Genomic DNA, 23,844 nt, shown 5'->3' on the forward strand with positions numbered 1-23,844 from the left:
TCCATCTAATTTGGAATATTGTTCACAATTATGAGGTTACTAGAGCAGAGAAATTCAGTCAGTGCTTTTGAAATCAATTTCTGTTGTCAGTGAATCTGAACGGTGAAGAAGTTGGTAGTCTTGTCTATAAACTTAATTTTTGCAGTATCTTCTTCCATTGAAATGCAGACATAAAAATTGTTTAAGTGTGTCCAAAAAACTGATTTAAGAGTCTTTTGATATTTGAGGTTTCATACAATTGATATTCCATTGAGGTTTTGTACAAGTGATATTTCATAGAGGTATTTTACAAGTGATATTTCATAGAGATGTTGTACAAGTGATATTTCATAGAGGTTTTGTACAAGTGATATTTCATAGAGGTATTTTACAAGTGATATTTCATAGAGATGTTGTACAAGTGATATTTCTTAGAGGTTTTGTACAAGTGATATTCCATTGAGGTGATGTATGTAAAGTTTTGGGAATATCATTTTGGAGAGAAAAGATTGCTAGGAGGAACATCTAAGCAACTTAATTATGCTAGATATTATAAAGCAGTGAGGCCAAGGAGTGTTCTGAAAGTATGTATCAATTTCTCATGGCTTCTTAGCTAGCAATATCAAGTCAATTTTAATAAAAATGTATCATTTAATAATGATGAGCCTAAGGGGTGATTTTTGAACCCCCCTTTTTGTTTGAAAAAAACTTTGCTACTTTTGTGAAAAATTATCATACAAGTGATAGCCTTGAACCCCCCTTCTATAAATCTCTTGTTCTGCCCTAGATTAATTTTAGAACAATTAGAATGTAGAGAATATAGCACATTTGTGATTTTTCTTAATTTCAAATTGGGAGTGTTGCCCTTTGAAAAGTTTTAGGTAAGTAACTATGCTGGTAAGTAAATGTTAAGAAGATGGTATGCTGTTCTTAGGTTAAGTCAAGGTAAGTAACTTGAGAGAACAAATTTGTTTCTGTCAACCTTTTTTTCTGACACAGTCGGTATAGTTTCACTTTTTACCCTTTGACCTTAAAGACGTTCTTCCATGGAAACGCAAGTCACCTGATTGCAATTCAGTTTCACGATTGGCAGAATACTGATAACTTAGTGTCATTCAAAAAAATTGCTTTGAAAATTGAAATTGCATGCCATGTGTTACTGTATAAAATTATAAGTAAAAAGAAAACAAATTTTTAACCTATTTTTAAAGATAGTACTTGTTTAAGAACAGCTTCAAATATTGCATGTTTGATAGAGGTTCACAGTTTAGACAGTATACCATATTACACCCATCTTAAATTTTTTTTTACAACCAACATTTTTCTACAATTTTTCTTTGTCTACAAATATTCATGTTGACTAAAAGTCATTTCGTTATTGATCATTATTTATATTCAGAACAACATTTTATGAAATTGTCATAATAGTTTTAACATTTTATCCAAGTCACCATATCAAACATAGCTTTATAGCTTTATAGCTTGTTTCTCTAAAAACCTGTTCACTAAAAATATCAACCAGACTTTCAAGGTTGAAAAAAATTTTATGTGGGCTTTGCAGACCTTTTTTACTCCTACAATTTTCAGCATAGTTTATATGGATTTTGACCGTAAATTACACTCTACAAATTGTGAATTTCTTCATAATACCAATGTTAAAATGACACAAAGTTCAAGATTTTTCCTCTTATTTTCTTAAAATAGGACTAAAACTATGCTTTGTCTTAAAGTAGCATAAACAGGACTGGCTTTGTTTTATGGCAAAGGTCTGATTTGGAAAAAAAAACAAAATTTTTGTAGGTCAATCTTAAACAGTATACATTTATGTAAATACCACAAAGATAAGTACCTGTACCCTAGCTCATCATCTATAGCAAATACAATAAGGATGTTCATAGGATGGATTTGGTCCCTTGATTTAATGTCAAGCATCTGATGAGCTTATAATTAACTGAAAATTTGGTAGGGAGATAATCTTCCTATCAGAAATGGTTATATAAGGGATTTCCATAGGTAAATTTCATGTAATCAAGAAAAGACCAATTCTCTCCTTCCTGAACATTATTAGTGTATTTGCTGTAAAAAGTTATTTGTTTATGAAAGTATATTTATCATTTTGCAACAAGTTATGTTTGCTCTATATTGCTTAAATCTCTTTGTTTTAGTCATTGTTAGATTCCCAGAAAGGGAAAGGTGCATTAAATCCTGACTTTGCCGATGATAAATCTGATGTTTCAAGTCGGTCAGGGTCGATTAAAGGCAAGAGTCTAAAACGAAAGAAGGATAAAGGTAAGATTTCTGTTTTTTGTTTTGTTCGGCTGTAAATATTTTACAGATAAAAGGGAAATACTATTAGCACAATTTAACTGTTAAATTTTACGTTTTTTCATTTTTTTAAGTGCAATTTATAATTTGAAATGCAGTAAGGGCAAAGGGACAATGAAGATCACAGGTTAGAGGTTTTATCTGAATACATCATAAAATGACCAATCATATGATTATATAAATCACACTGAAAATGATTTATTGAAATAACTATGTAATAGGTTTGAGAGTCCTTTTAACCCTTGAGGCCCTTCCATAATGATTCACCAAGCTTTTATGTAATGGAAATTCAGTATGTTGCAATGATATTGAAATTCTAAAATTATTTTCGTAATTTTGTATGTTTTTGAAGTTCTTTTAAACATAAACCTTTTATAGATTGTATGGTGAATAAATGATGCATTCAACAAGTTAGGATATTTCATCTAAAAATTATGTAATCGCTGATATAAAAAAATGTCCAAATTAAGCTAAAAAAGAAAGTAGTCTAAATAAACTATATTCTGTGAAATGGTTAAGAACCGAATTACTTAAAAAATAAAATAAATGCTTTTACCCATTTAATGATTATTTCTTTTATGCAGACGTGTCGTTCAGTGCTGTCGTGTCTATTTTACAATTTGGTATGAATCTGTTGTGTTTATTTTTAGATTTGCTTTTAAGAATGCTACATTTGTAGAAATTGTTTTACTTAGTTGTTATTGGAGTGAAAGAATCGCTTGATCAGGGAGAGCTACATATATTGGCTCTTGCTACATGTATTAGAATGGTTACCAAGGAAACTATTTTTTATTTTATTGTCGTGCACATGGGTGTATCTCTATTAATTGCAATTCAAAACTGCTTGTACTTGAAGTAAAGAATATGGACAAAAATCTTTACTAGAAGAAAAATTAAATAAGAAAGTATCTGTATTTATACAAATGCGAACCACAAAGAAAATAAAATTAAAAAAAAAAGATTTTTTTTTAACATACATGAGTTTTATTCTTTTTGGAGATAATGCTGTTGGGAAAAACAGGTTCTTTGAAAGTTTTCCCTCTCCGGTTACAGTACAAACAATGATAATGTTCATGGGATAAAGTTTATGTTCTCTTGATAATACAAGAACCATCTGACAAGCTTCTTAGGTAGTTAACTGAAAAATTGAAAAGGAGGTTTGAACTTTCTATTAGACAGAGATGAAATTAGTCAGGTGAAAGCTTATCTTTGAATCTCGTGGATATAATCATTGAAAGTGCTGTAAGACTGTAGGCTAGTATGTTCAGTATATGATTTGTTGTTTAGATACTTAGATTGTTTATGTTTTAAAATTTTAGAAAGATTATGTATTTTAATTATTTTGAAATTATTGTTTTACTATTTATTCATACTGCATATTTGCATTAGCTTATGAGTTGCAAATGATTTTCTTGAAATATCTGACATAGAGATCTCCATTATAAAAATAGGAGATGTGGTATGATTACAGATGAGACGATCATCCACCATATACCAAGCAACAAAGAAACTTCTACAGGTCACCTTTCAGTCTTCAATGATGGGCAAAACCCATACCGTAAAGCATGCTGTAAAAAGCTGAGAAGTGAAACTATTCACGGAAGACAAAAATTGAAAAAAAAAATATGTCTTTCTCATGATATCTGTTTTAAGGGATATGTTTGGTTAGTTGCTTAGTAAAGGATGGAGATCATTTTCAAACTGAAATATTCCGAGGATCAAGATCAAGATTCATAATGACTAAGAATTAGGTTCATCAATTGTATTCTTGGCCTATTTATAGGGCAAAATCATTCCATGAATTATAGAGCAGACTTGATCACTATATTAACCTTTCCTTTATCTTTAAACACATATGAACAATATAATGTGGCCAACATCTTTAATAAGAGTTGATCAATTGGTTCAAGCAATGCTTAAATTCATGATGTTCATTGATAAGTACTATTAAGGTTTTTGTCCGAAATATAATGTGTCCATAATCCAAGCAAAAGACACATCTATATATTTTTGCTTCGTTTCATAGAACCTTGACCATGCATTGCTGAGTACTAAATATAAGTACCTATAAAATGCTTATGTATAAATTATTCTCAGCAATTTTAGATAAATCATTATATCCAGATTTTGTATACTTATGTATTTAGAGTCGACAGAATCCTCCGCAGGTAACATATCTAAAGACTTCATAATTCTCTGAATATTTAGAGCTTTTTATCTTTCTTCACTTTTAGAATACTGTAGTTAATAGTACTGGTATATGAACTTCATTGTCAAATTATGGAATATAGAGCAACTTTCTTTTTACCTACATGTGTATCATGTATTACTGGTATTAAGTATTTTTCAATAAGAGTATCACTTAAGTGTAAGTGTTTGTAAGAATCAGGCAAAATGGAAAAAAATCAGAAACTTGCTTGTAAAAACCCCACTGACCTGACAATGTAATATCACTTAAGAATACCTGCACTATTTGAAAATACCTTTATTTTATCTCTGCATCACTGACTTTGCTCATAAATTTTTCAATAGAATGTTAAAAAAGAATGAGGTTTTGACAGAGTTATCTGCTCTTGAAATGTTCATTTTTTTAGTGCATTTCAATGAAATTAAAACTCAGTTTGCCAAAATGATATAGAAAGTCTTGTCTTTTCTCCATGATTCCCATAGTGCAATTAGTCAAATTATGCTATCAGAATGATCGTTTTTTTTTGTACCATGTTTCACCCACTGCCTGATTCTTATAGAGATCGACATTTAATTGTTTATACCTCTTTGAATTGTAGAAGTTCATATTTCAAAATTATAAAAAAAAAACAAAATTTTTCAACATTTTACATGTACAAGTGGCATTTTCTTAAATTTCTTTCAGAACTAATAGTAAATCTAATGCTTTCTCATGCTACTCTTCATTCAGAAAATATATATTTGTGAAAATTAATGGTTCCCCATTGGAATACTTTAATCAATATGACAAAATAATTTCAATTAATTATCAAAAGAGCATACGAACATTAACTTATTTACTGAGACAAGTTTGTTATTTATATAAAGAAAATAGAATTGATTTCCTAGCAATTTATGGTAGTTGCTCAATAGAAGTTTGCCAATGAAGTTTTAATATTTTGAAGGAAAAAAATGCAACCAACCTACGCTGGATATAATTAACAGTAGTAGCAAACCTCTAACTTTGTTTCATGCATTCAGTCTAAAATATATATTCTTCTTCAGTACAATCTAACAAAGGAAAGATAACTCTATAAAAAAAAAATCTCTTCATTTCTGCATGCCATTTTTTAATGAAAAATTCCTGTTCTATTTTTTTTTTCTGTAGAAATATCTTTCTTCTTTATTTAGTTTGTCTTATTTATTTTTACAATTATTTTCATGTAGCAAATAAGTAAAGATTGCATTTTAATTTGAACTGAGGATAAATTGCAATCTCATGTTATAAGCCCCTGTAAAAAATTGCTATTATGGAAATTTGCAAAAGGAGTTAATTAATTAATTTGTTATGTCAGACATTTGACTTGGGTGTAAGCAGTCAGAAATCTTAACATTTTTTACAGATTGAACTAAAAAAAAATATTCTCCTTTTGTTTTTACAGATATATTGTGATGGAGAAAATTCTCCCCCCCCCACCAAAAATTTTGGTATTTACATTACAAATGAACACTCCCTGAGGCCCTCCCTAATAAAAGTCTAACCATACATATAAAATATTTTAGTAAAGGATTGTGTTAGACAGTTTGAAATTTGTGCATTAAGATTAATTTAGTACAAAGTATTAGACAAATTTATTTAGTTTTTTCTTGCCCTAAGTTGCCTATCTCAAAGACAAATTTAGAACTTAGTCAATTAGCACATTTATTCAATGGTACTTTATTTAAGGTGTAGTACATTACGAAATTGAATTTTAGGTTGGTGTCATGTAACACTAAAATTACCATTATATATAGTACATCTATGATCACATTCATCTGTGACCGCATTTCTATGTCAGGTAACACCAATGTGGACAAAGTATATATCTATGACATCATTTCTATGTTCTTATTTTAGCAACATCTCCCTTACCAGTAGACTATATCAGTGAGCAGGATAAAGAATATGTTGGAAATGTTCCAGTGGCCAGTTTACGAGGGGACGGATCCAGTGTACCCCAGCTCCCACATATTGCAGGGGCAGTCCCTCTTACACCCATTGGTGAGGCCAGTAGGGAGGGGACCAGGATGACAATCCCTGTCTCCCTGCCCCCTATCAGTAAAGAACATGGTATTGATGGTAAGTTGTTGAGGATGAAGTGTGATCTCAGTTGTCCCCCTTTATACCTGCTTAAGTTGTCTCCCTTGCTGGGTGTTGGTTTTCATTTTGAAAATTTCTTGCTTTTATTTCACATATTTATTGGAACTTAACTTGTTTACTGAAATTATTATAATGGAAAATATCAACTTTCGTATTTTTTTAAACAAAAAAGATTTCAGCTTAGAATTTGTCATCTGAATCATGAAATTGAATTAAAAAAAATATTATTTCATCAAATGATTAAAAAATATGATGGGCCTAATTGCACTTGCATTTAAACTCTAAAATATACATGATATATGATATTGAATGAGGAAGGAAACACTGTGCTTGCCTTTATCATGTATTTTGCTCAGTCATGCAAAGGTTTATCCTCTCACTTCACACTTGGTTATGAATTATTTGTATACATAACTTAAATAAATTTGTCATTTAGGAATCTTTCTAATCCTGATACACATGAAATATCTACCATAGGATATAAAGTCACAATCAATCAACTAATCTTTGTTAAAGATTAACTTCACTTTAATATTATATTATTCCATTTCTTTTTGATCATTTATATAATCAGAAAATCTAAGTACCAACCTAAATGAGAAAAACACTTTTTTAAAGTCCATAAGCCTTCTGCTTTACATTCTCTTGTTTATTTCTTCTTGTATTTTGAGGTATTTTTTAATTTGTTGAATTGAATTTCAGTTTACTTAATGAGATAAGATATACATAAATTTTTCTTAATTTTTTTAGTGTACATACTCATTGCTTTTGTCTCCTGTAGATATTGAATTTATTTTTTTCTTTTTAAAATGGGTCTCATTTTGATTTTTTTATTGGAAAAAAAATTCAGTGTTGAATTGATAGAGAAAAAGAAATTCACTTAATTTCATATTGTGCCGTCTTCTATCTCTCAAACATTAAAGCTGTGTACAAGCATTTGTTTTTAAATAACAAGTTTGTTATTTGTACTTGACCTTCTTGACCCTAGTTACTGTACAATTGACCTACAACCTTTAGTGTTTTACTTTTCATTGGCATATATAAGCCCTGTGTTACCTGTGCTTTACCTATGAACTTTGTGTTAACTGTGCTTTACCTGTATGACCTTTGTTTTTCCTGTGCTTTACCTTTCACCTTTGTTTACATTGTGCTTGACCTGTATGACCTCTGTTTTACCTCTAGGTCCTCCTATGTTAACTGTATTACCTCCGACCCCTCAGCACTCTACTATAACAACACCTGTCCCTGCCTCTGGTAGGGTACCCGTCAAGGAATTTATACTCCTGCCTCCTGAGGAGGTCACAAGTGAAGGTTTGTCATCTTAGGTCACATGATTGCTAGATCACATGACTAATGTGTACAAATCCTTCTCTGCATGTGATTGGTTATCTCCCATGATTGAGTAAACCACAACCAGATGTAAGAACACCTTTTTTTTTAAACATTTTTATTCATTATTTGCCATTACTGTATTTTAAGGTTGTGAGGTATGATTTACATGGATTTGATAAATTTTTAAGAGTTTACGCTTTGTACATAAAGGTGTAATTTTCAAGAATATGAAGATATTTGGATGCATTTTAAGTTAATGAATATACAAACCCTTTCAATGGGATGATAACCAAAGAGGAGGAAACTTTAGAGTAGATATATCTTAGAGATGTTTTAAATATTTAATGTGTGCTTCACTTGTGTATTGTTTTATATTTTATGTGTGATTTGCAGTTTCATTTGTTATGCATGTTTTGTTTAGTTAAATTTGTTTGTTTTGTGTTCTCTTTTTAAATCTGTATGTGCTAATAGTGTTTTTTTGTGGATAATTGTGATGATTTAAATGTTTTATTAAACCCTCATTGAAGCAATACTTATCATCAATCAAAGTTCATCAAAAGCTGTTGTAAGAACAAAAATTCATCATCAAAAGCTGTCTAGGAAAAACTAAGCTTCAAAAACATTTGATGATACGAACTATTGAAAGCTGTAGGCTACAAGCAGACACATTAACATGAAAAAAGTGAATTGTTTAAAACATACTGTAAAAATAGTCTGTTCATATCAGACATTAAGTATCAGTCTTTGTAAGAATCATGCAAAATCTGAAAAATGTGATACACCCCAAAAAAGGCTACATATTTTCATTTTTGTAATTAACTTGCTTTTTGGGTGTAATTATTATGAAATGTGTAATTATTCATTCAAATCTGCCTGCTCATAGGAGATAATCAACATTGAAAATCCAGTAGATTCTATTGTATTTGAGTGTCATTTGCAGAGTTATCTCCCTTAATTTTGAAATCTATAGTGCATTCAATATAATTTTTATCTCCTATGAGCACGGGTTATTTGAAAAACCAAATGTTAATTTCTGTTTACTAAAGCATTTTAAACAAAATATCAAAAATAAAAATATGTAGGCTTTCCAACCATGTATCACATTTTGCATGATTCTTAGCTGGAGTGCAACTTAAAATGTTAACTTCATCAACTAAATAAATAAAATAAAGATGGAATGAAATGAATAATAAATATAGTTTCAAGTTTAAACATCAAAGAACACAAGGTGTTGCCTGGTTTTACATGTTGGCTGATTATGTGTATACCTAGATAGGATTTTTTAACTTACTGTAGTCCACTTTCCCAGAACCTGTTTTAAGTGCAATTTTGGTATAGGAAAGTTGATTATTATGTTCCACTTAACCTTTGGCAAGTACAAGCAATTTTCAATTATGGGAAAATTAATTGTCATTTAGAGTTTTCCATGAAAACCTGGAGTTTTAAATAATCCTGGAACACTGTACTACTTAAACAGGAATAGGTAATGATCTTGGAACAAAAAGATGCCAAAGACATCTTCAAGACAAGTTTATGATATGTAGAATAAAATACTGCATTTATCTCTGTCTGATGCAGTTCCTGAAGAATAAACTTGTTATGTAATTTTATGAGGACACTTGTGTAGGAACCTTACCATGGTTTTTAACCAGAAATCTTGTTCTTTGAACATTAGCTGTTAAGGCATGAAGATCGGAACAATAAATTTCCATTCAGACATCAGGATATTCTGTTACGGTTAACCAACCCTAGCTTGTGGTTATAAAATCAGTAAAACACATTCTAAAGACTTTTACATCATAAAGCATGGAAATAGTTTTTGAATATACTGTTAGATAAAAGTGACTTAACAAAACTGAATTAACAAAAGGAGAAAAGCATATCAAAGCTTTGTTTTGAGTTTTAAGCTTCCTTGGAAACCATTAATAACAAATAAACCTTAATTTACTTCTTTAATTGAAATGAGTTTATTCATTGGTTTCAGTCATTTTTCCTTGTTTCATCTCCTCTTGTTGCATATTCTGTATTAAGTAGTACTCCAGATAAGAATCATGCAAAATGTGATTCATGATTGGAATGCCTACATATTTTTGTTTTTGATATTTTGTTTAAAAAGTTATAGTAAACAGAAATTAACATGTGGATTTTCATATAACCCTTGTTCTTAGGAGATAAAAATGATATAGAATGTACTGTAGAATTTAAAATTAAATAAGATAACTCTGTAAACAACACTTCAATACAATAGATTGGATTTTGAATGTGGATTATCTCCAAAGAGCTGACAAATTAAGATGATTAATTATGCATATCATCATATAGACCTATAAAGCAACTGAATAAGGAAAATAAAAATGTGTAGCCTTTTTTGGGGGTGTATCACATTACTGAATTTGCATGATTCTTACTAAGACTACTACTTAAGCAAAAAAAAAATAATAACTGCATAATATAGAAACTAGATTCTTTGTTCTCTATTTATTTTTGTTTTATTTTTTTTTACGAATTTTACTTGTTGATTTTTATGAAATAAGACTTTTGTTTAGGACTTTACTTTTAGAGGAAAACCTCAACATATTTTATTTTAGGAATTTTAGTTATTTATTAACTTTCTGATTTTTATTTAATAAGACTTAAATCGAGAGCTTTACTTGTAGAGGAAAGCATCAACACACTTTTTAATCACAATTTTTAGAATTTTCTGATGAAAGTGGAGTTGGAGTTAAAACTGATAGGACAGGACAGACAGACAGACGTCACTTTGAAGACTCAGAGAGGAGAAGAAGACAGAGAAAAACGCATATGGAAGAAACGGGTAATCAAACAGGTTGGTGTCAAAATGCTTTGTTATAAAATTTTGATATGATGTGCTTCAACACTCTTTAGACCAAAACTATGGTAAAAAAGTGATAAACACGTGACCAACATTTCGTGCAACTCATAGGCTGCATCTATTGAAAAATATGAAGAAGCAAGTCTTATTAAAATCGAAATAAATCATGGAAACTTATTATTGTTTTACCATTGGCTGGTGATTTATGTCATTATTTAAAACAATGTGACATAAATGGCCAGTCCATGGTAAAACAATGATAAAATGTGAGTTTCTGTGATTTATGTCTTATGTATATTCAATATTTCATTTAATTCAGTTGGAATGCATTTTAAGACTATTGGTGTTTTAAGATGTTGAAAATGAAGAGAAGTTTTTGAACAATTTCAAATTTGAGAGTTTTGGAGCCCTAAGTTTGAGTTCACATTCAACATGTGTATATAATTTTCCCGGTGCACTAGAAAACTGCAAAAATTATTTTTAACACTATGTAATGCTTATCATTATTTTAAAACCACGAAAGTTAATATCCATGAATATGTTCACCCGACAGAATCTGCAAAAATTGGTTTACTAACAGTATTGCATACATTTTGTAGGTCCTTCTCTCTCAGGAGGGTACCATCTACACAGCAGTACAGAATCATTAGGAGGACCAGCCAGTTCTCATTCACTGCCCAATGCCAAGCCACTTAGAACACACTGGAAGGGCAGCACTCAAAGTCTGAAAAGTGACAGGTCTAAAAAAGGATGTAAGTTATTGTATCGAATGTTTCAAAACAAAACATCAGACGTTTGTGTAAGCACTTCCAGGGTTTATCAATTATTTCTCCCATGTAATTGATGTTTTGTGCATGCTTAGATTTTGTTAATTGATATTTTACATATTTTTCTCCTATTCAGTGGAAAACCTTAGTTAGCACATTATTGTATTTTATTTTGTTATGAAATCTTTGCTTAATGACCAGTAAATAGCAGTCTTATCAGTAGACTCCTTTGATTGAATAGTTGACGGGGATATTTTTGTGCTTTGTGTGTTTGACTGCAGTATGAGGATCCTAAAGTTTGGGTATGTACAGTGTGATCTGTTAGTCTATGATTGGAGTGCTAATTTGGGCTGTTTATTACAAAAAAACTTACCTTGGTTTATGTCCTTTTTAGCTCACCTGTCCCAAAGATGTCGGACAAATCCTTATTAGAGTAATTGCCCTTGAAAGGCAAAAAATGATGTTTTTAGCAGTTTTCAGCCTATATCTTGAAAACTTTAATAGATAGAAAGAAACTTTTAATTGATGAAATGATCCTTATGATTAGTCCTACCAAAGTCTTTTTTGAATCAAAATGGTTTGGCAGCTTCTTATTAGAATTATTGCCCTTGAAAGGCAAAAAATTTACCCAGGTGATTGATTCAGGCTCCTGGTAGCCTCTTGATAAGTCAATTGACAACTTTATGCTCTGGTGAAATATATACTACATGTGATTGTAGAGTTTGCATTGTCATGAGAAATGTGATGAGTTATTTTACTGGTATTGAATAAATTTACAGATGACATAACTGATAAGGAGGGAGTCCTTAAACAAAATTCAAAAGACAACACAAGCAAGATTTCCAAGTCACATGATACTACTCTGAGGTTACATGATACTACTCTAAGGTCACATGAAAATATTGAATCATTACTTGATATAGAAACAAATCCACGCTCTTCAATTAATGATTCAACTGGCTTGGCAGAGTGTTTGACATCTAATGCTATGTCACTACAAAATTTGCCACCACCTAGTAAATCAGCAAAGAAAAAAGTTTATATAGAAATAATCTTGCCCGCTATGCACGATAGTAAGAAGACCAAAATGGAAAGTGTACCAATTAATGATGAAGGCAGTGGTGGTGGAAATGTACAGCTAACTACTCAATCAACACTGAACCAGAAAAATGAAAAGAAAAAAGAAATTTTAAGAAAGGAAGAAAAAGATGATGATGGTGAAGGGGTAGAGAGATCAAAGAGTTTTGTTGAGTGGTCTTCAGAAAGAAATGAATCAATGTTTATTTTACCCCCCGAACCAAATTATGTACTAGATAGAAGAAAAAGGGCATTTAACTTTAAACTTGATTTTATGGAAAGAAAAAGAAGATTGTCAGTCTTAATGGAGGATCCAAAAGAAGGAATGGAGAGGCCCTCAACTGAGGGAGTTATTGTTCCTGACAAAGCCAATTTAGTCCAGCCTGAAAACAGAGCTATAGATGTTGTTGATCCATTTGTGGAATTTAAAAGTGAAAAGAAAAGAAGGTTTCAAAGTTATTCATCATGTAATAAAGAAGGTTCAGTTACTAACAGCCTTCAATTGAAAGATAATGAAATAAAAGAGGTTTTGCATAACAAAACTACCAAAATTAAAACTAATCTGGCAGTTAAGAGGAGGGATATATTTAAAGATTCTTCAACAACAAGGAAGAAATTTAACACACCTGGAAGTCGGAATTCTACAGAAATAAAAGATATTCCATTGGATGGAAGCTGGAATCCATCAAACACCAGTGAATGGACAACCTTGACTCTTGAGGATCTTAAGAAGAACGACTACACAGTAAAGAAATTAGAGGTTGGTAACAATGATGAAGAAACTCAAAGCAGTTTCAGATTTGAACCTCTAAGAAAATCAAAAACTTTTGCAGGATTCGAAAGGCAGAAATTGAAGATAAGGCCAGAGACAATTGATGATAGTAAGATGTACGGACTTTACCCTGAGGTACCAGAGTTTAATGAGGAGACAGAATTTTTAAATTATCTTTTGGATACTTCTGACTTGAATGAAGAGGAGAATACCCCACAGACAGAAAGTTCAAAAGAGGATGGTATTGACTATACTCTTCAAATTGATAATCTTAAGGATAGGATGGCTTCCAAACCAGTAAGTCAAAGCAGTGTAGGTACACAGACTGATTTCTTAAAGCCTAACAGGCGAAGTCGACAGACAAAACTCTATAATCAAGGAAGTCTTAATCAACAGTCAAAAATCCTTAAACAAGTTACTCTAAGTCTGCAGTCAAATACCCATAAACAGACTCTTTCAAGTCAACAATCAGCAAGTCAAAGTCTTCAATCAAAAATACCTGATCATGAAAAAAGTGCACATTCAGATATTTCCGATCAACAGAGGTTAGGTCAACAGTTAGATGATCAGGACAATCCTCGTGTATCATCAGATATCAACCGCACAGATTACCTTAACAGCACCGATTACCTGACCAGTCTGTTAGAGAAGGAAAGTGATGTGGATTATGACGCTGCTATTGACAAAGTAGCTGAATGTCAGACACATGGAACACAGGTTTTACAAGAGGGAAGCAAACTTGAATCAAAACATGGACAAAAATATAAAGCAAAACCATGGCTTAGAGGTAGTAGAAAGAAAGAGGGAGGTTACACACAATACTTTGCCAAAGGGATTCCAAATGTAATATCTGACTACAGAGCAATACAGTGGAGAAATAAAGACAATCTAAAGAATTCAAGATCAAGTAAACATTGTACTGTAGCTATTTATGCTGTTTTTTATTTTTTTTATTTTTGCTGTTAGGTGGGAAATAGAAATTTTGTTCAAGACATATATCATTGTACTTTGGTGATGGATCTTTTTTGTAGAGTTTTTGGAATTCTATCAATTTTTTTGTTCAGTCATAGCTGATTGGTTCAACATGGTTTTTAATATGTACATGTAGTATATTTATAGATTATGTTTTTGTTCTTAGATAGCATTGCAATAGGGATGTTGAGTTAGTAGTTGAGATGAGGTTGTTTCAATTGTGAAACAGTGAAATGGTTTTATAACTGGAAGAGGTGGATTTATCAGGAAACCAGAATTTACAAATGTTTCAATTTACTATCGAGTTGATTCTTGTTGAATATTTTATTTGAAACAGTTAAGAATTGGCTATAATAAAAATTTTGTCTATTGAAGAATAGGGTATGTAAGTCTCGTCACGTGACTCAGTGATTTTATGAGAATGGGTCCATGTCTACCTTTCAAATGCATGGAGATTCGTCATTAACACGTTATTGGGTTCAATATTAAAAGCAAATTTTTTTTGGGTGTATACATATTGATGAAAAATGACAAATATCTAGTTCTACATAATAAAAATGTTAAGAAAAGAATAAAACACAAGATTTTGCATTGTGATTGCAGCATTTCGATTTCCCGGAAGTAAACAATACAATACAGATCGATCATTGGATTTCAATACGTTCAACTTAAGAAACTCCGGAAGGGAAACTGAAACCAGAACAAGACTTACAAATCCTATAACATAAATTTTCCATTTGCATATTGTTTATTGCACGAAGTGCAATAAACAATTAATGTTATTCTGCAATAGACAAAATTTTTATCATAGCCTATTCTTAAATAAATCCAAAAAAAGTAGCTCTGAATTTAACTGAATAGAGGTGTGTCAGTATTTGTTTTATCAATTGAGGTATAACAAAAATATTTTAACCAATCAGATTACAGTATTTATCTCAAATTAATTTATTGAAATGTAGATGTACATACTACCAGTATTAAGAATTAATGCAGGAAAAAAACATGTGTTTTAATTGAAAATAGCAATACATTTTTGACAAAAGTTTTCTAATGAAAATGGCAGGAATAAAGTCTCCTCGTGAATAAAGCATAAGGGTTATATTCGAAGTGAAGTCAATGGTTTACCCTTGCACCATTTCATCAAATATTTTAAATTATGCTTGAAAGTTCAGCAATAATATATGAGAATCCATATTATCACCCTTTGTTATTTACCCCTGCCTTTTAGAAGAATCCATATTATCTCCCTTTGTTATTTACCCCTACCATTTAGGAGAATCCATATTATCTCCCTTTGTAATTTACCCCTACCTTTTAGGAAACCCCTATCAACATTCCATTTTTTTTTACAATTAATCCATTTCTTTTTAGTTTTTGCACTGCATGTTTTTATTTATTTATAGATTTAGAGCACGCTGGGTGAATGCTATTTTTAGTTTGTTTTATTTATTTAGCGGGTAGTTTACCAGAGGATGGGTCAGTTAAAGGTAGCATAGTGATTGGCCCTGATGGAGAGCCCATTAGTGTGGGTGGCCATATTGATGCACATGTACGTCCTGATCTCCTTCATCATATAGAAAATGTAGGAGAGGCTAATAGACACTTTGGTAGAGGTAAGAGTTGCCATGGAAATGTTCTCCAATCTGAATTGTAAATGTCTCATTTTTTCTTTATAAAAACAAAAAGAAATGTTGCTGAGACAAGTTTCTGTAGTCTAGCCATCAGTTAAATATTTAAAGCCCTGGCTGATTTTTAATTTTTTCTATAATCTTTAAAAAGGTTAATGCATTTCTTTGTTTACACATCCAAATGTGCTACATATGATTCTCATATGTTAGTTTTGGCTTAAAAACATGTTATCATATGTATGTGAAAACATATGATTATCATATGATAATCATGTGATAATCATATATAAACCAAAACATATGATAATCATATGATGCTAACCATATGATTCTCATGTGTGGCACATTTGCCTGTGTATCAAGTGTCCCATTTCTTCAACAAGCTCAATACATAGACAGAAATATTCCAATGTTATAATATTTTACCACTTCTATCGATAGGTAGAAACTTGTCTGATGTATTAATTGATAAGTATAAATCAGGTAACACCAAATCTGATGTTGATTGTTAAAGTGTGTTTCACATCTCATTGAGGTAAATGAAATCATTTCAAACTCATTAGAATTATATTGTGGATAAGGAATATGACATCATTTCATGCTCTTCAGAAGTGCATCTGTGGATAAAGCAAATAAAATCATATTTTTATTACATTGGTATTGTGGGTTAATTTGGTATCAGGAATATGCTGTGCTTTAATATAGTCAATATTTTGAATAATGATTGATAGAGTTCATACATATTTTGATAAATTTAGGCAGCTTTTTCATTTATTTTATACACAATGAGAACATAGATAAAAAAAAAGGACACAGAAGGGGATAAATTAAAGTTTGTACTTAAATTACTGCTAAAGCAAGGCTTTCCTAAACTTATAAGAGAAATATTTTGCATGATTCACATAGCAGAAGATTGAAGTATAATGTATAAGATCACATTCAGTAGAATCAGCACATAATAATTATTGGTTGCTTTAGGAGATGCTGATGTATGATTTGCATGAAGGAAACAATAGATACTGTAAACATATTAATTTTCACGGTTGATAATTTTTTGCGGATTCTATCAGGTGAACATATTCAGGGTATAAATTTTCACTGTTTCAAAAAATTTGGGGCATTAAATAGTGTTAAAATCAATTTCATGGATATTATTTTTTGCAGTTTTCTGTCCATCGTGAAAATAGCGAAAATTAGTACGGTTACAGAAAGCTGTTATTTTAGCTTCTGATTGAATTAATTTCTATGCTTTAAATCAGAATTTGGTCTGATTACAAACCTAATAATGACCTTTGAACTTTCTAATTTAACTAGATTTGATTAGTGATTATGAGTCTGATGATGAGCCTGATGCATGGAAGAGGAGGCGAAGAGTACAGAGGGAGGATATGAGGAATTATGCCAACAAAAGAGGTATGGTAATTTGAGGTCATTGAGGTGTAAGAGTAATCAAGGGAACCAAGATTTTAGCTGAAATCAAAAGAATGTAATCCAGGGACAAAGACCAGACATAGAAAACACACACACACAACAAAGAACATAAAATAAGCAAATAAATTAGTACAATGCAAAAAAAGTAAATGAGCAACATGGACTCCAATAACAACTAGAAGCATGGTCAGAGTGCATTTTGATATCTCTTTTATACTCTAGTATGCTCATATTCATATTCTGATATATTTTGAACCAGTTTTTGATAAATAGAAAAAAATATACTACAATATTCTTTCAGTTTCTTTAAAATGACAACAATGATATGTTTGTTCATTTTTTTTCTTTCTTTATTTTTAGAAAATATGCATGAACCTTTTCAAATATCTCTTTTTGTATAGTTCCAATATGGTTGTTATATAACTTGCATGGCTGTAGACTTATAGATTGATAAACTTATGTATTGAAGGTAGTGATCTTCAGGTTTAAAGCATGCAATATATATCTTAAAAATGCATGAAAATTTTATATTCCTTATAAAAACATTAATACTGAATGTGAGTTAAGCAGAGTTTACGCTATAGATATTTATGATAGCTTTTTTTTCTATCTGTTTCTAAATTTCTAGGCTTCAACTAAGCTTTATTTAAGTTCATCTGTTTTTTCTAACTTTTTCTGATTCTTCTTTTTTTTTACTGAAGAGAAACGCCCACCTCCTCAGAGGAAGGTAACAATACCTCCTAGACAGCCAAGTCTAAAATCTAAACCCTCTTCAGCCAATAAGACTGTCCGATTCTCTACCTCATCTAAAGATGAGGGCTTTGAAGGTTTGTGCCCAGAATTGCTGTTTCATGTCTAAGCTCATACTTCGTTGGTAGGAGGGCTTTATTTTTATATCAAAGCTAAAAGCAATTATAAATCAATGCAGGAGTCAGGCATTTTTAATTAAAATTTTAATGGAATGTTTTCTTGAAACATTTCATATGATTTTTAGTTACAATTTGTAAATTTTCTTTGAATCCGAAAAAAACGCGTTTTACTGTTGTCAGATAAAGACTTTTAAAAGCTATTACCTCCCCTTGAGTTGACTTCACTGAGTTGTCTCCCTTCCTTAGAATATAACAGATAAATAAATAGATAAAGAAAGAAATCTGATAAAGACTGAAGACATTTAAAAGATTTGATTTCTCTTTACAGAAATTGTAGACTTTATTTTAAGAATAAGATTATCAGCAGTTAATTTACTTCCAGCCAAAATATTACTCCAATGGTAGGAACTCGTATTACATAATTGGAGAAACTAATACTCTCAACCAACCATTGCCTGTTGTCAGGGATTTTCATATTAATTTTCATTTTCCACTTTATGTTTCATAATGAAATGACTAATTAATGCCTGACTCTTACATTGACCAATAATGATATATTTATGTGTTGTAATGTTGCTTGAATTCAATTATATGGGTGGCATTATGATTTTATAATCCATGTTGTGTATTAGCTTATTGTGCATGTTAAATGTGTGGACAAGGCTCATGGAGGAAATTATTATGTGTGTATGCTAGTGTTCAATATTTAATTACCCAATTTTGCTTAGAATGTGTCAAGTTGAATTCAAGAATCTGGATGAAAATAAGACTGACGTTGTCTCTTACTTTACATGTTTATAAAAATTATGTTCTCTACTACCAGTATTTATAAATCATTATGTAAATCATATTGTTTGTTGCATGCTTTAATTTTGAAACCTGATTCATACTTTATTTTAGATATGATGCAACAATGTAATTGTTTTAAAAGTCAGCTACATCAGTCTAGGGATTTTTTCCTTGTTTTAAATACAGGCCCTTGGGACTGGGATTTTTTTTCCTTTTTTTATCACAAAAAATATTTTTAGTAAAAAAAAAGAAAAAAAAAACTGTCTTGTTGTTTTTACTGCTTTCTTTAATTTTGATAAATTCAGGAGTTTTTCAGAATATGCAAAATGTTTTGTTTTTACTTTATGATAAACAAAATCTGCTTTACAGTAAATCAATACTTATAGAGAGGTAATACTTATATTGTTCATGAAAGACCTGGGCCCAGTTTCGTAATGAATCTCAAATTGAGATTTTCCTTAGGTCCTTCCTCAACTCAAATTTCAACCAATCAAATCACTTGAATTTGAAGATTGAGGAAAATCTCAATTTGAGATTTTTTATGTTACCCAGGCCTGAGCTTTTGTGTCATGTCTAGGAAAATTGTACTTAAATAAATATATGTTTGGTTACTTTACCTTCGTGAACTTACTTCAAGGGTTAAAGTGTGCATTAATGTTAAAGAAGATTCATAATGTTTATCTATAGAGATAGATTATACAGCTGGGGATATTGATGCTACTTTATCAATGAGTTCTTGGAGCTATATGCCGAGAGATAATGATCCTGAATTTGCTGGTATTGTCCATCAAATGAATAGAGCTAGCAGTTTACCTGGAACTTTCATGAGAGCAGGTAGCCATGTGTGATGGCTATTACCTCCCCTTGGATTGGCTTCACTCATCTCCCCTTGAGTTGACTTCACTGAGTTGTCTCCCTTCCTTAGTGTATAACAATAATATTATGTTGAATTACCACACTTGGGGTCGGTTATATATTCTTTTCTATACTGTGTGTGACAAATTTAAGCTACCTAGCTTCATTCTTTTTTCCTCAGAACTTTTGTTGCCCTTTTCGTGGCTGACATTGTGTGTGTTTGGTGTGACTATCCCCCTTTTTTATGTTGTTACAAATTTCACTGTGTGTTTGATTTTCCCATGTGATAAAATTTTTAACATTGATTGATCAAGTAATATTATATTTTGTATCCATAATAGAACCATTTTCATTCTGTGTGTGTGCTTTATTTTATCTGATAAATTACTTTATGTTTTTGATTACGAAAGTGATATATAATGCATTGTGTGCATTAGACTTAAGTGATGATTTGATTACTTTTTTACAGTTATGCTTTAAATAAAGAATTATTTCTGATAAATCACTATGGCAAAGCATCACATAATCAATCATTCACCGACTCATTAAAATATTTTTCTGTAAAAATTATAATTGAAACTTCAAGAAAGATGGTATTCTTTGATGCACTGTTTTGGTTCTATAGCATATTCAATTGACTTTACCTTTTAGAACAATCTAAGGACTTTACGCTAAGCAGAGCAACAGAGAAGACCGAGGAAGGTTTATCAGGACCAAGTAGCCCAATGAAACAAGTCTCTCACATTTCTGTTCCTCTTGATGACAAGATGAATAACACTCCAGTACCAGAGACACCCACTGAACAAGTTGTTGAAGACAAAATAAGCATTGATGAAAAGCCAGGCTTACAGTCTGAAATGTCTCACCACAGTGAAACTGTTTTTGAGCAGGAAATAGGAAGTCAAAGAAGGAAAAGCACAGGTACACCAAGTGTTGGACCACAGAGCAGGCAAGGAAGTAGGGCCAGTTTCAGAAATAGAAGAAGCAGCTCTCAGATTGATATAAGGTCTGGAAGCAGAATGAGTTTGAAAGGTGATGAAGGAAGACGATCCAGTATGTCTGATTTAGAACGTCGTGCTGCTTCCTTGTCTAGGAGAGAAGGGAGACTTTCAAAGATATCCATTCAGAGTATGCACAGCCCTAATGATATAGTGCCACCTGGTGACCAAGTTGTAGAACCAGTAGAAGAGGTTGAATCTGAGAGAGAGGCTGCTTCAGAAGCAGCTGAAAGTCTGGAAAAGAAAACTATTTCAGAAAAAGATTATACATCAGAAGAGAAAGAAGAAGGGCTACAAAAATCAGCAAGTCACAAATCTGCTACTAGCAGAAGGTCAAAGTCATCATTAACAACTGCAAAGGAGTCCATAGAACAATCACAGTCTCCTTTTGGCACAGTGGCACCTTCTAGACCAGGTAGTGAAAGGACTGGGTCAGGCCAAGAGTCAGGCCCAAAAGGCATGGATTTGAGCCCCTCCCCTCCTATCCTAACCCCTCCTCCTACCCAAGCTAGTGTCAGGTCAGAAACTGCTGACCTTGAGGTCAAGTCACAAGCTCCTGAAGGTGAAAGTTCAAGAGTTCAATCTGTGAAAGGACCTGTCAGTGAGCCTGAACTTGAAGGTATTCTGTGTTCACTCTAGGGCACAGCACTGTACACTCAGTAATGTTCACTGTCTTTTTGTCTCCATATGGTAGAGTAGGACAAGTGTGTGCTAGTTAGTTACACAGATATGTAAAATTTATTATGTATTGTGTATAAAGATAATAAAAACAACTTTCATCATGATCCAAAGATTTAAATATTCAATACCTTCGCAAATTTTTAGGAGACTATATTGGACTAAAAGAATGGAATTATGATAATGAAAATAAGTCCTCAGTGTGATTCTCATTTGTTTTTAGTAAATTGTAGAGATATTGCCAAATATATTCTTTTGATGATGTGGAAGATAAATTCTAAAATAAGATAAAAATGGTCAAAAAGTTCTTTTCATATTTCTTATCTTCTTTCCTGTAATATAATAGTCAGACCAGTTGTACATAGATGAAAATTGACTAAACTGCAGGTGCTGATCTGAGTGTAACACAGTAACGATGCCTTGGACAAAATCACAAGTCATTCTCTAACTATTCACATATCATCTTTGATTTACAGGGTTGACACATCTTGTACATGCATCACATTTTTCACTGCACAGTATTAAGAATTTTTTCACAATTGGTGTAATGTCACATGATATGTCATATGGTGTATTGTCACATGATATGTCACATGGTGTATTGTCACATATATTGTTGCATGTCTACATACACACGGTTTCACTTTTTTTCATTAAATGAACTCGAATTGATGCTAGTTTTTTTCCTAAATTAAACATAATAACTTGTTATGCTGCTATCAGACATGATTTTTTTTCGCTTTTTATCAAAATTCTGCTATTTCAAGTCCGGATTTTACCATTACGATTCTTTTTACTGTATATATACTTCTGATTTTGCCAATTTCCACTTTGTTTGTAGATCTCGTAAAATTATGTCTGTGCTATATGTAGTGGGAAAAGGTGTGTTATAGATTTTAATAGTAATTAAAACCCGGTATGACAAATTTTTTTTAAAGATTAAATAAATGCTTGTTTTTGAAGTGCATTCCCAAGTAGATATTTAAGTACCATTCTGTGTAAGAATCAGGCTTTGTGTGGTACATCGTTTTTCTCAATTTGTTCTTTTTTGTAAGAAATGTATCCAATACATCTAGAAAATAACCAAAAAAGCTATTTAAATTTATCCTGTAGCATCTGTGACGTAGATATTTTGTTTACTCAGCTTATACAGGTAAATAGTGTGGGAAATTTTTCCTGCCATTTTTCCATAGTGCATACCAATTATATATGACCTATCAATATCTTAAAAAGGCAAAGTTTACAAACACTTTGATGGTTATTTCTAGGGATTATGAGGTATAAATACTTGGATAATGCAATAAACTATCCATGTTTTTTTCTTTATGTGCTACACTTTATACACATTTGCCTGATTCTTAGACAGAGAAGTATTTAAAACAAGAGATTGAACTTTGTTGAACTGTGTTGAATGCATGCATGCATTGTGATGCAAAAATTGCTTATAAAACTTTTTGTTGTTGTTGATTTCTTGATGATAGCCAAATAAACTGGAAATGTATGTCAATTTTATTTCATATGCTTTTTGCATGCTTCAGTAATTAATCATTTATTTTATAGCATGGCAACAACTATTTCAGACTTGATTGAAGTATTCTTTACTAATTCATTTATGTTTCAATCTTTCTGCTGTTTCCAATCCTAAACTTTATTTAGGAATGATTCAGGTGTAAGGTAAGGTTGTCCAATGTTTCCAATTCATTTCAAGCATTTTACTGTATTTTTTCCTACCCTTGTATTTAGGATCTGGACAATCCATGCAGTCAGGACAGATATCTGAGAAAGATATCATAGATGTGTTAGAGAACACAGCTAGACATGTAGCAGCATCCACACTCAGTCGAAGTGACAGTGGTCAGGACCTAGAGAGGGATGCCAGAGTGAGTGACCTCCCTTTGAAAATATCCTTTTTTCTCAATAATAACATTTTCATTTAATTTAATCTCTTGTTAAAATGTCTCCTGCATAGTAAAATATGATTTTTTCTGAACTTAACTTTTTAATTTTCATCTTTTTTCCTCCAATTTTATTGGCTATTCAATAATTAACAAGTAAAAATGTAGATAATCAGGGAAATAAAACAACAATCAGATTCACCATAAAATATGAAGTTAGACAATATATGATTGTATTTCTTGCATCAGTTGCATTTTTCAAAAAGAATTTGCTAATCATTAATCTGCTGCTAACTGACGACAGGTTTTACTGCTGAGATTGTTAACATACTGTGAAT

General features: G+C 31.3%; 1 protein-coding gene across 5 annotated transcripts in view; it reads left to right on the forward strand.

Annotated features, from left to right (window-relative positions):
* Nucleotides 1–23,844, forward strand: part of LOC148600216 (uncharacterized) — an 82,225-nt gene that overhangs the window by 27,165 nt on the left and 31,216 nt on the right. Inside the window, exons 7-19 of one of the 5 annotated variants that reach the window (XM_088557738.1) lie at nt 2,145–2,268; nt 2,889–2,927; nt 4,452–4,472; nt 6,368–6,589; nt 7,793–7,921; nt 10,638–10,769; nt 11,375–11,527; nt 12,322–14,298; nt 17,306–17,404; nt 18,124–18,249; nt 19,768–19,914; nt 20,587–21,552; nt 23,355–23,491. In XM_088557738.1, the coding sequence (XP_088413864.1) occupies nt 2,145–2,268; nt 2,889–2,927; nt 4,452–4,472; nt 6,368–6,589; nt 7,793–7,921; nt 10,638–10,769; nt 11,375–11,527; nt 12,322–14,298; nt 17,306–17,404; nt 18,124–18,249; nt 19,768–19,914; nt 20,587–21,552; nt 23,355–23,491 (4,272 nt within the window). Of the gene's footprint in view, nt 1–2,144; nt 2,269–2,888; nt 2,928–4,451; nt 4,473–6,367; nt 6,590–7,792; nt 7,922–10,637; nt 10,770–11,374; nt 11,528–12,321; nt 14,299–15,817; nt 15,977–17,305; nt 17,405–18,123; nt 18,250–19,767; nt 19,915–20,586; nt 21,553–23,354; nt 23,492–23,844 lie in introns of all 5 variants that reach the window. The other 4 variants (XM_088557739.1, XM_088557741.1, XM_088557742.1 and 1 more) reach the window with 4 other exon arrangements.

Source organism: Perna viridis, chromosome 13 (genome assembly GCF_037379345.1).
Source record: "Perna viridis isolate PV_CMFRI_1.1 ecotype Kerala chromosome 13, ASM3737934v1, whole genome shotgun sequence".
NCBI classification, from domain to species: domain Eukaryota; kingdom Metazoa; phylum Mollusca; class Bivalvia; order Mytilida; family Mytilidae; genus Perna; species Perna viridis.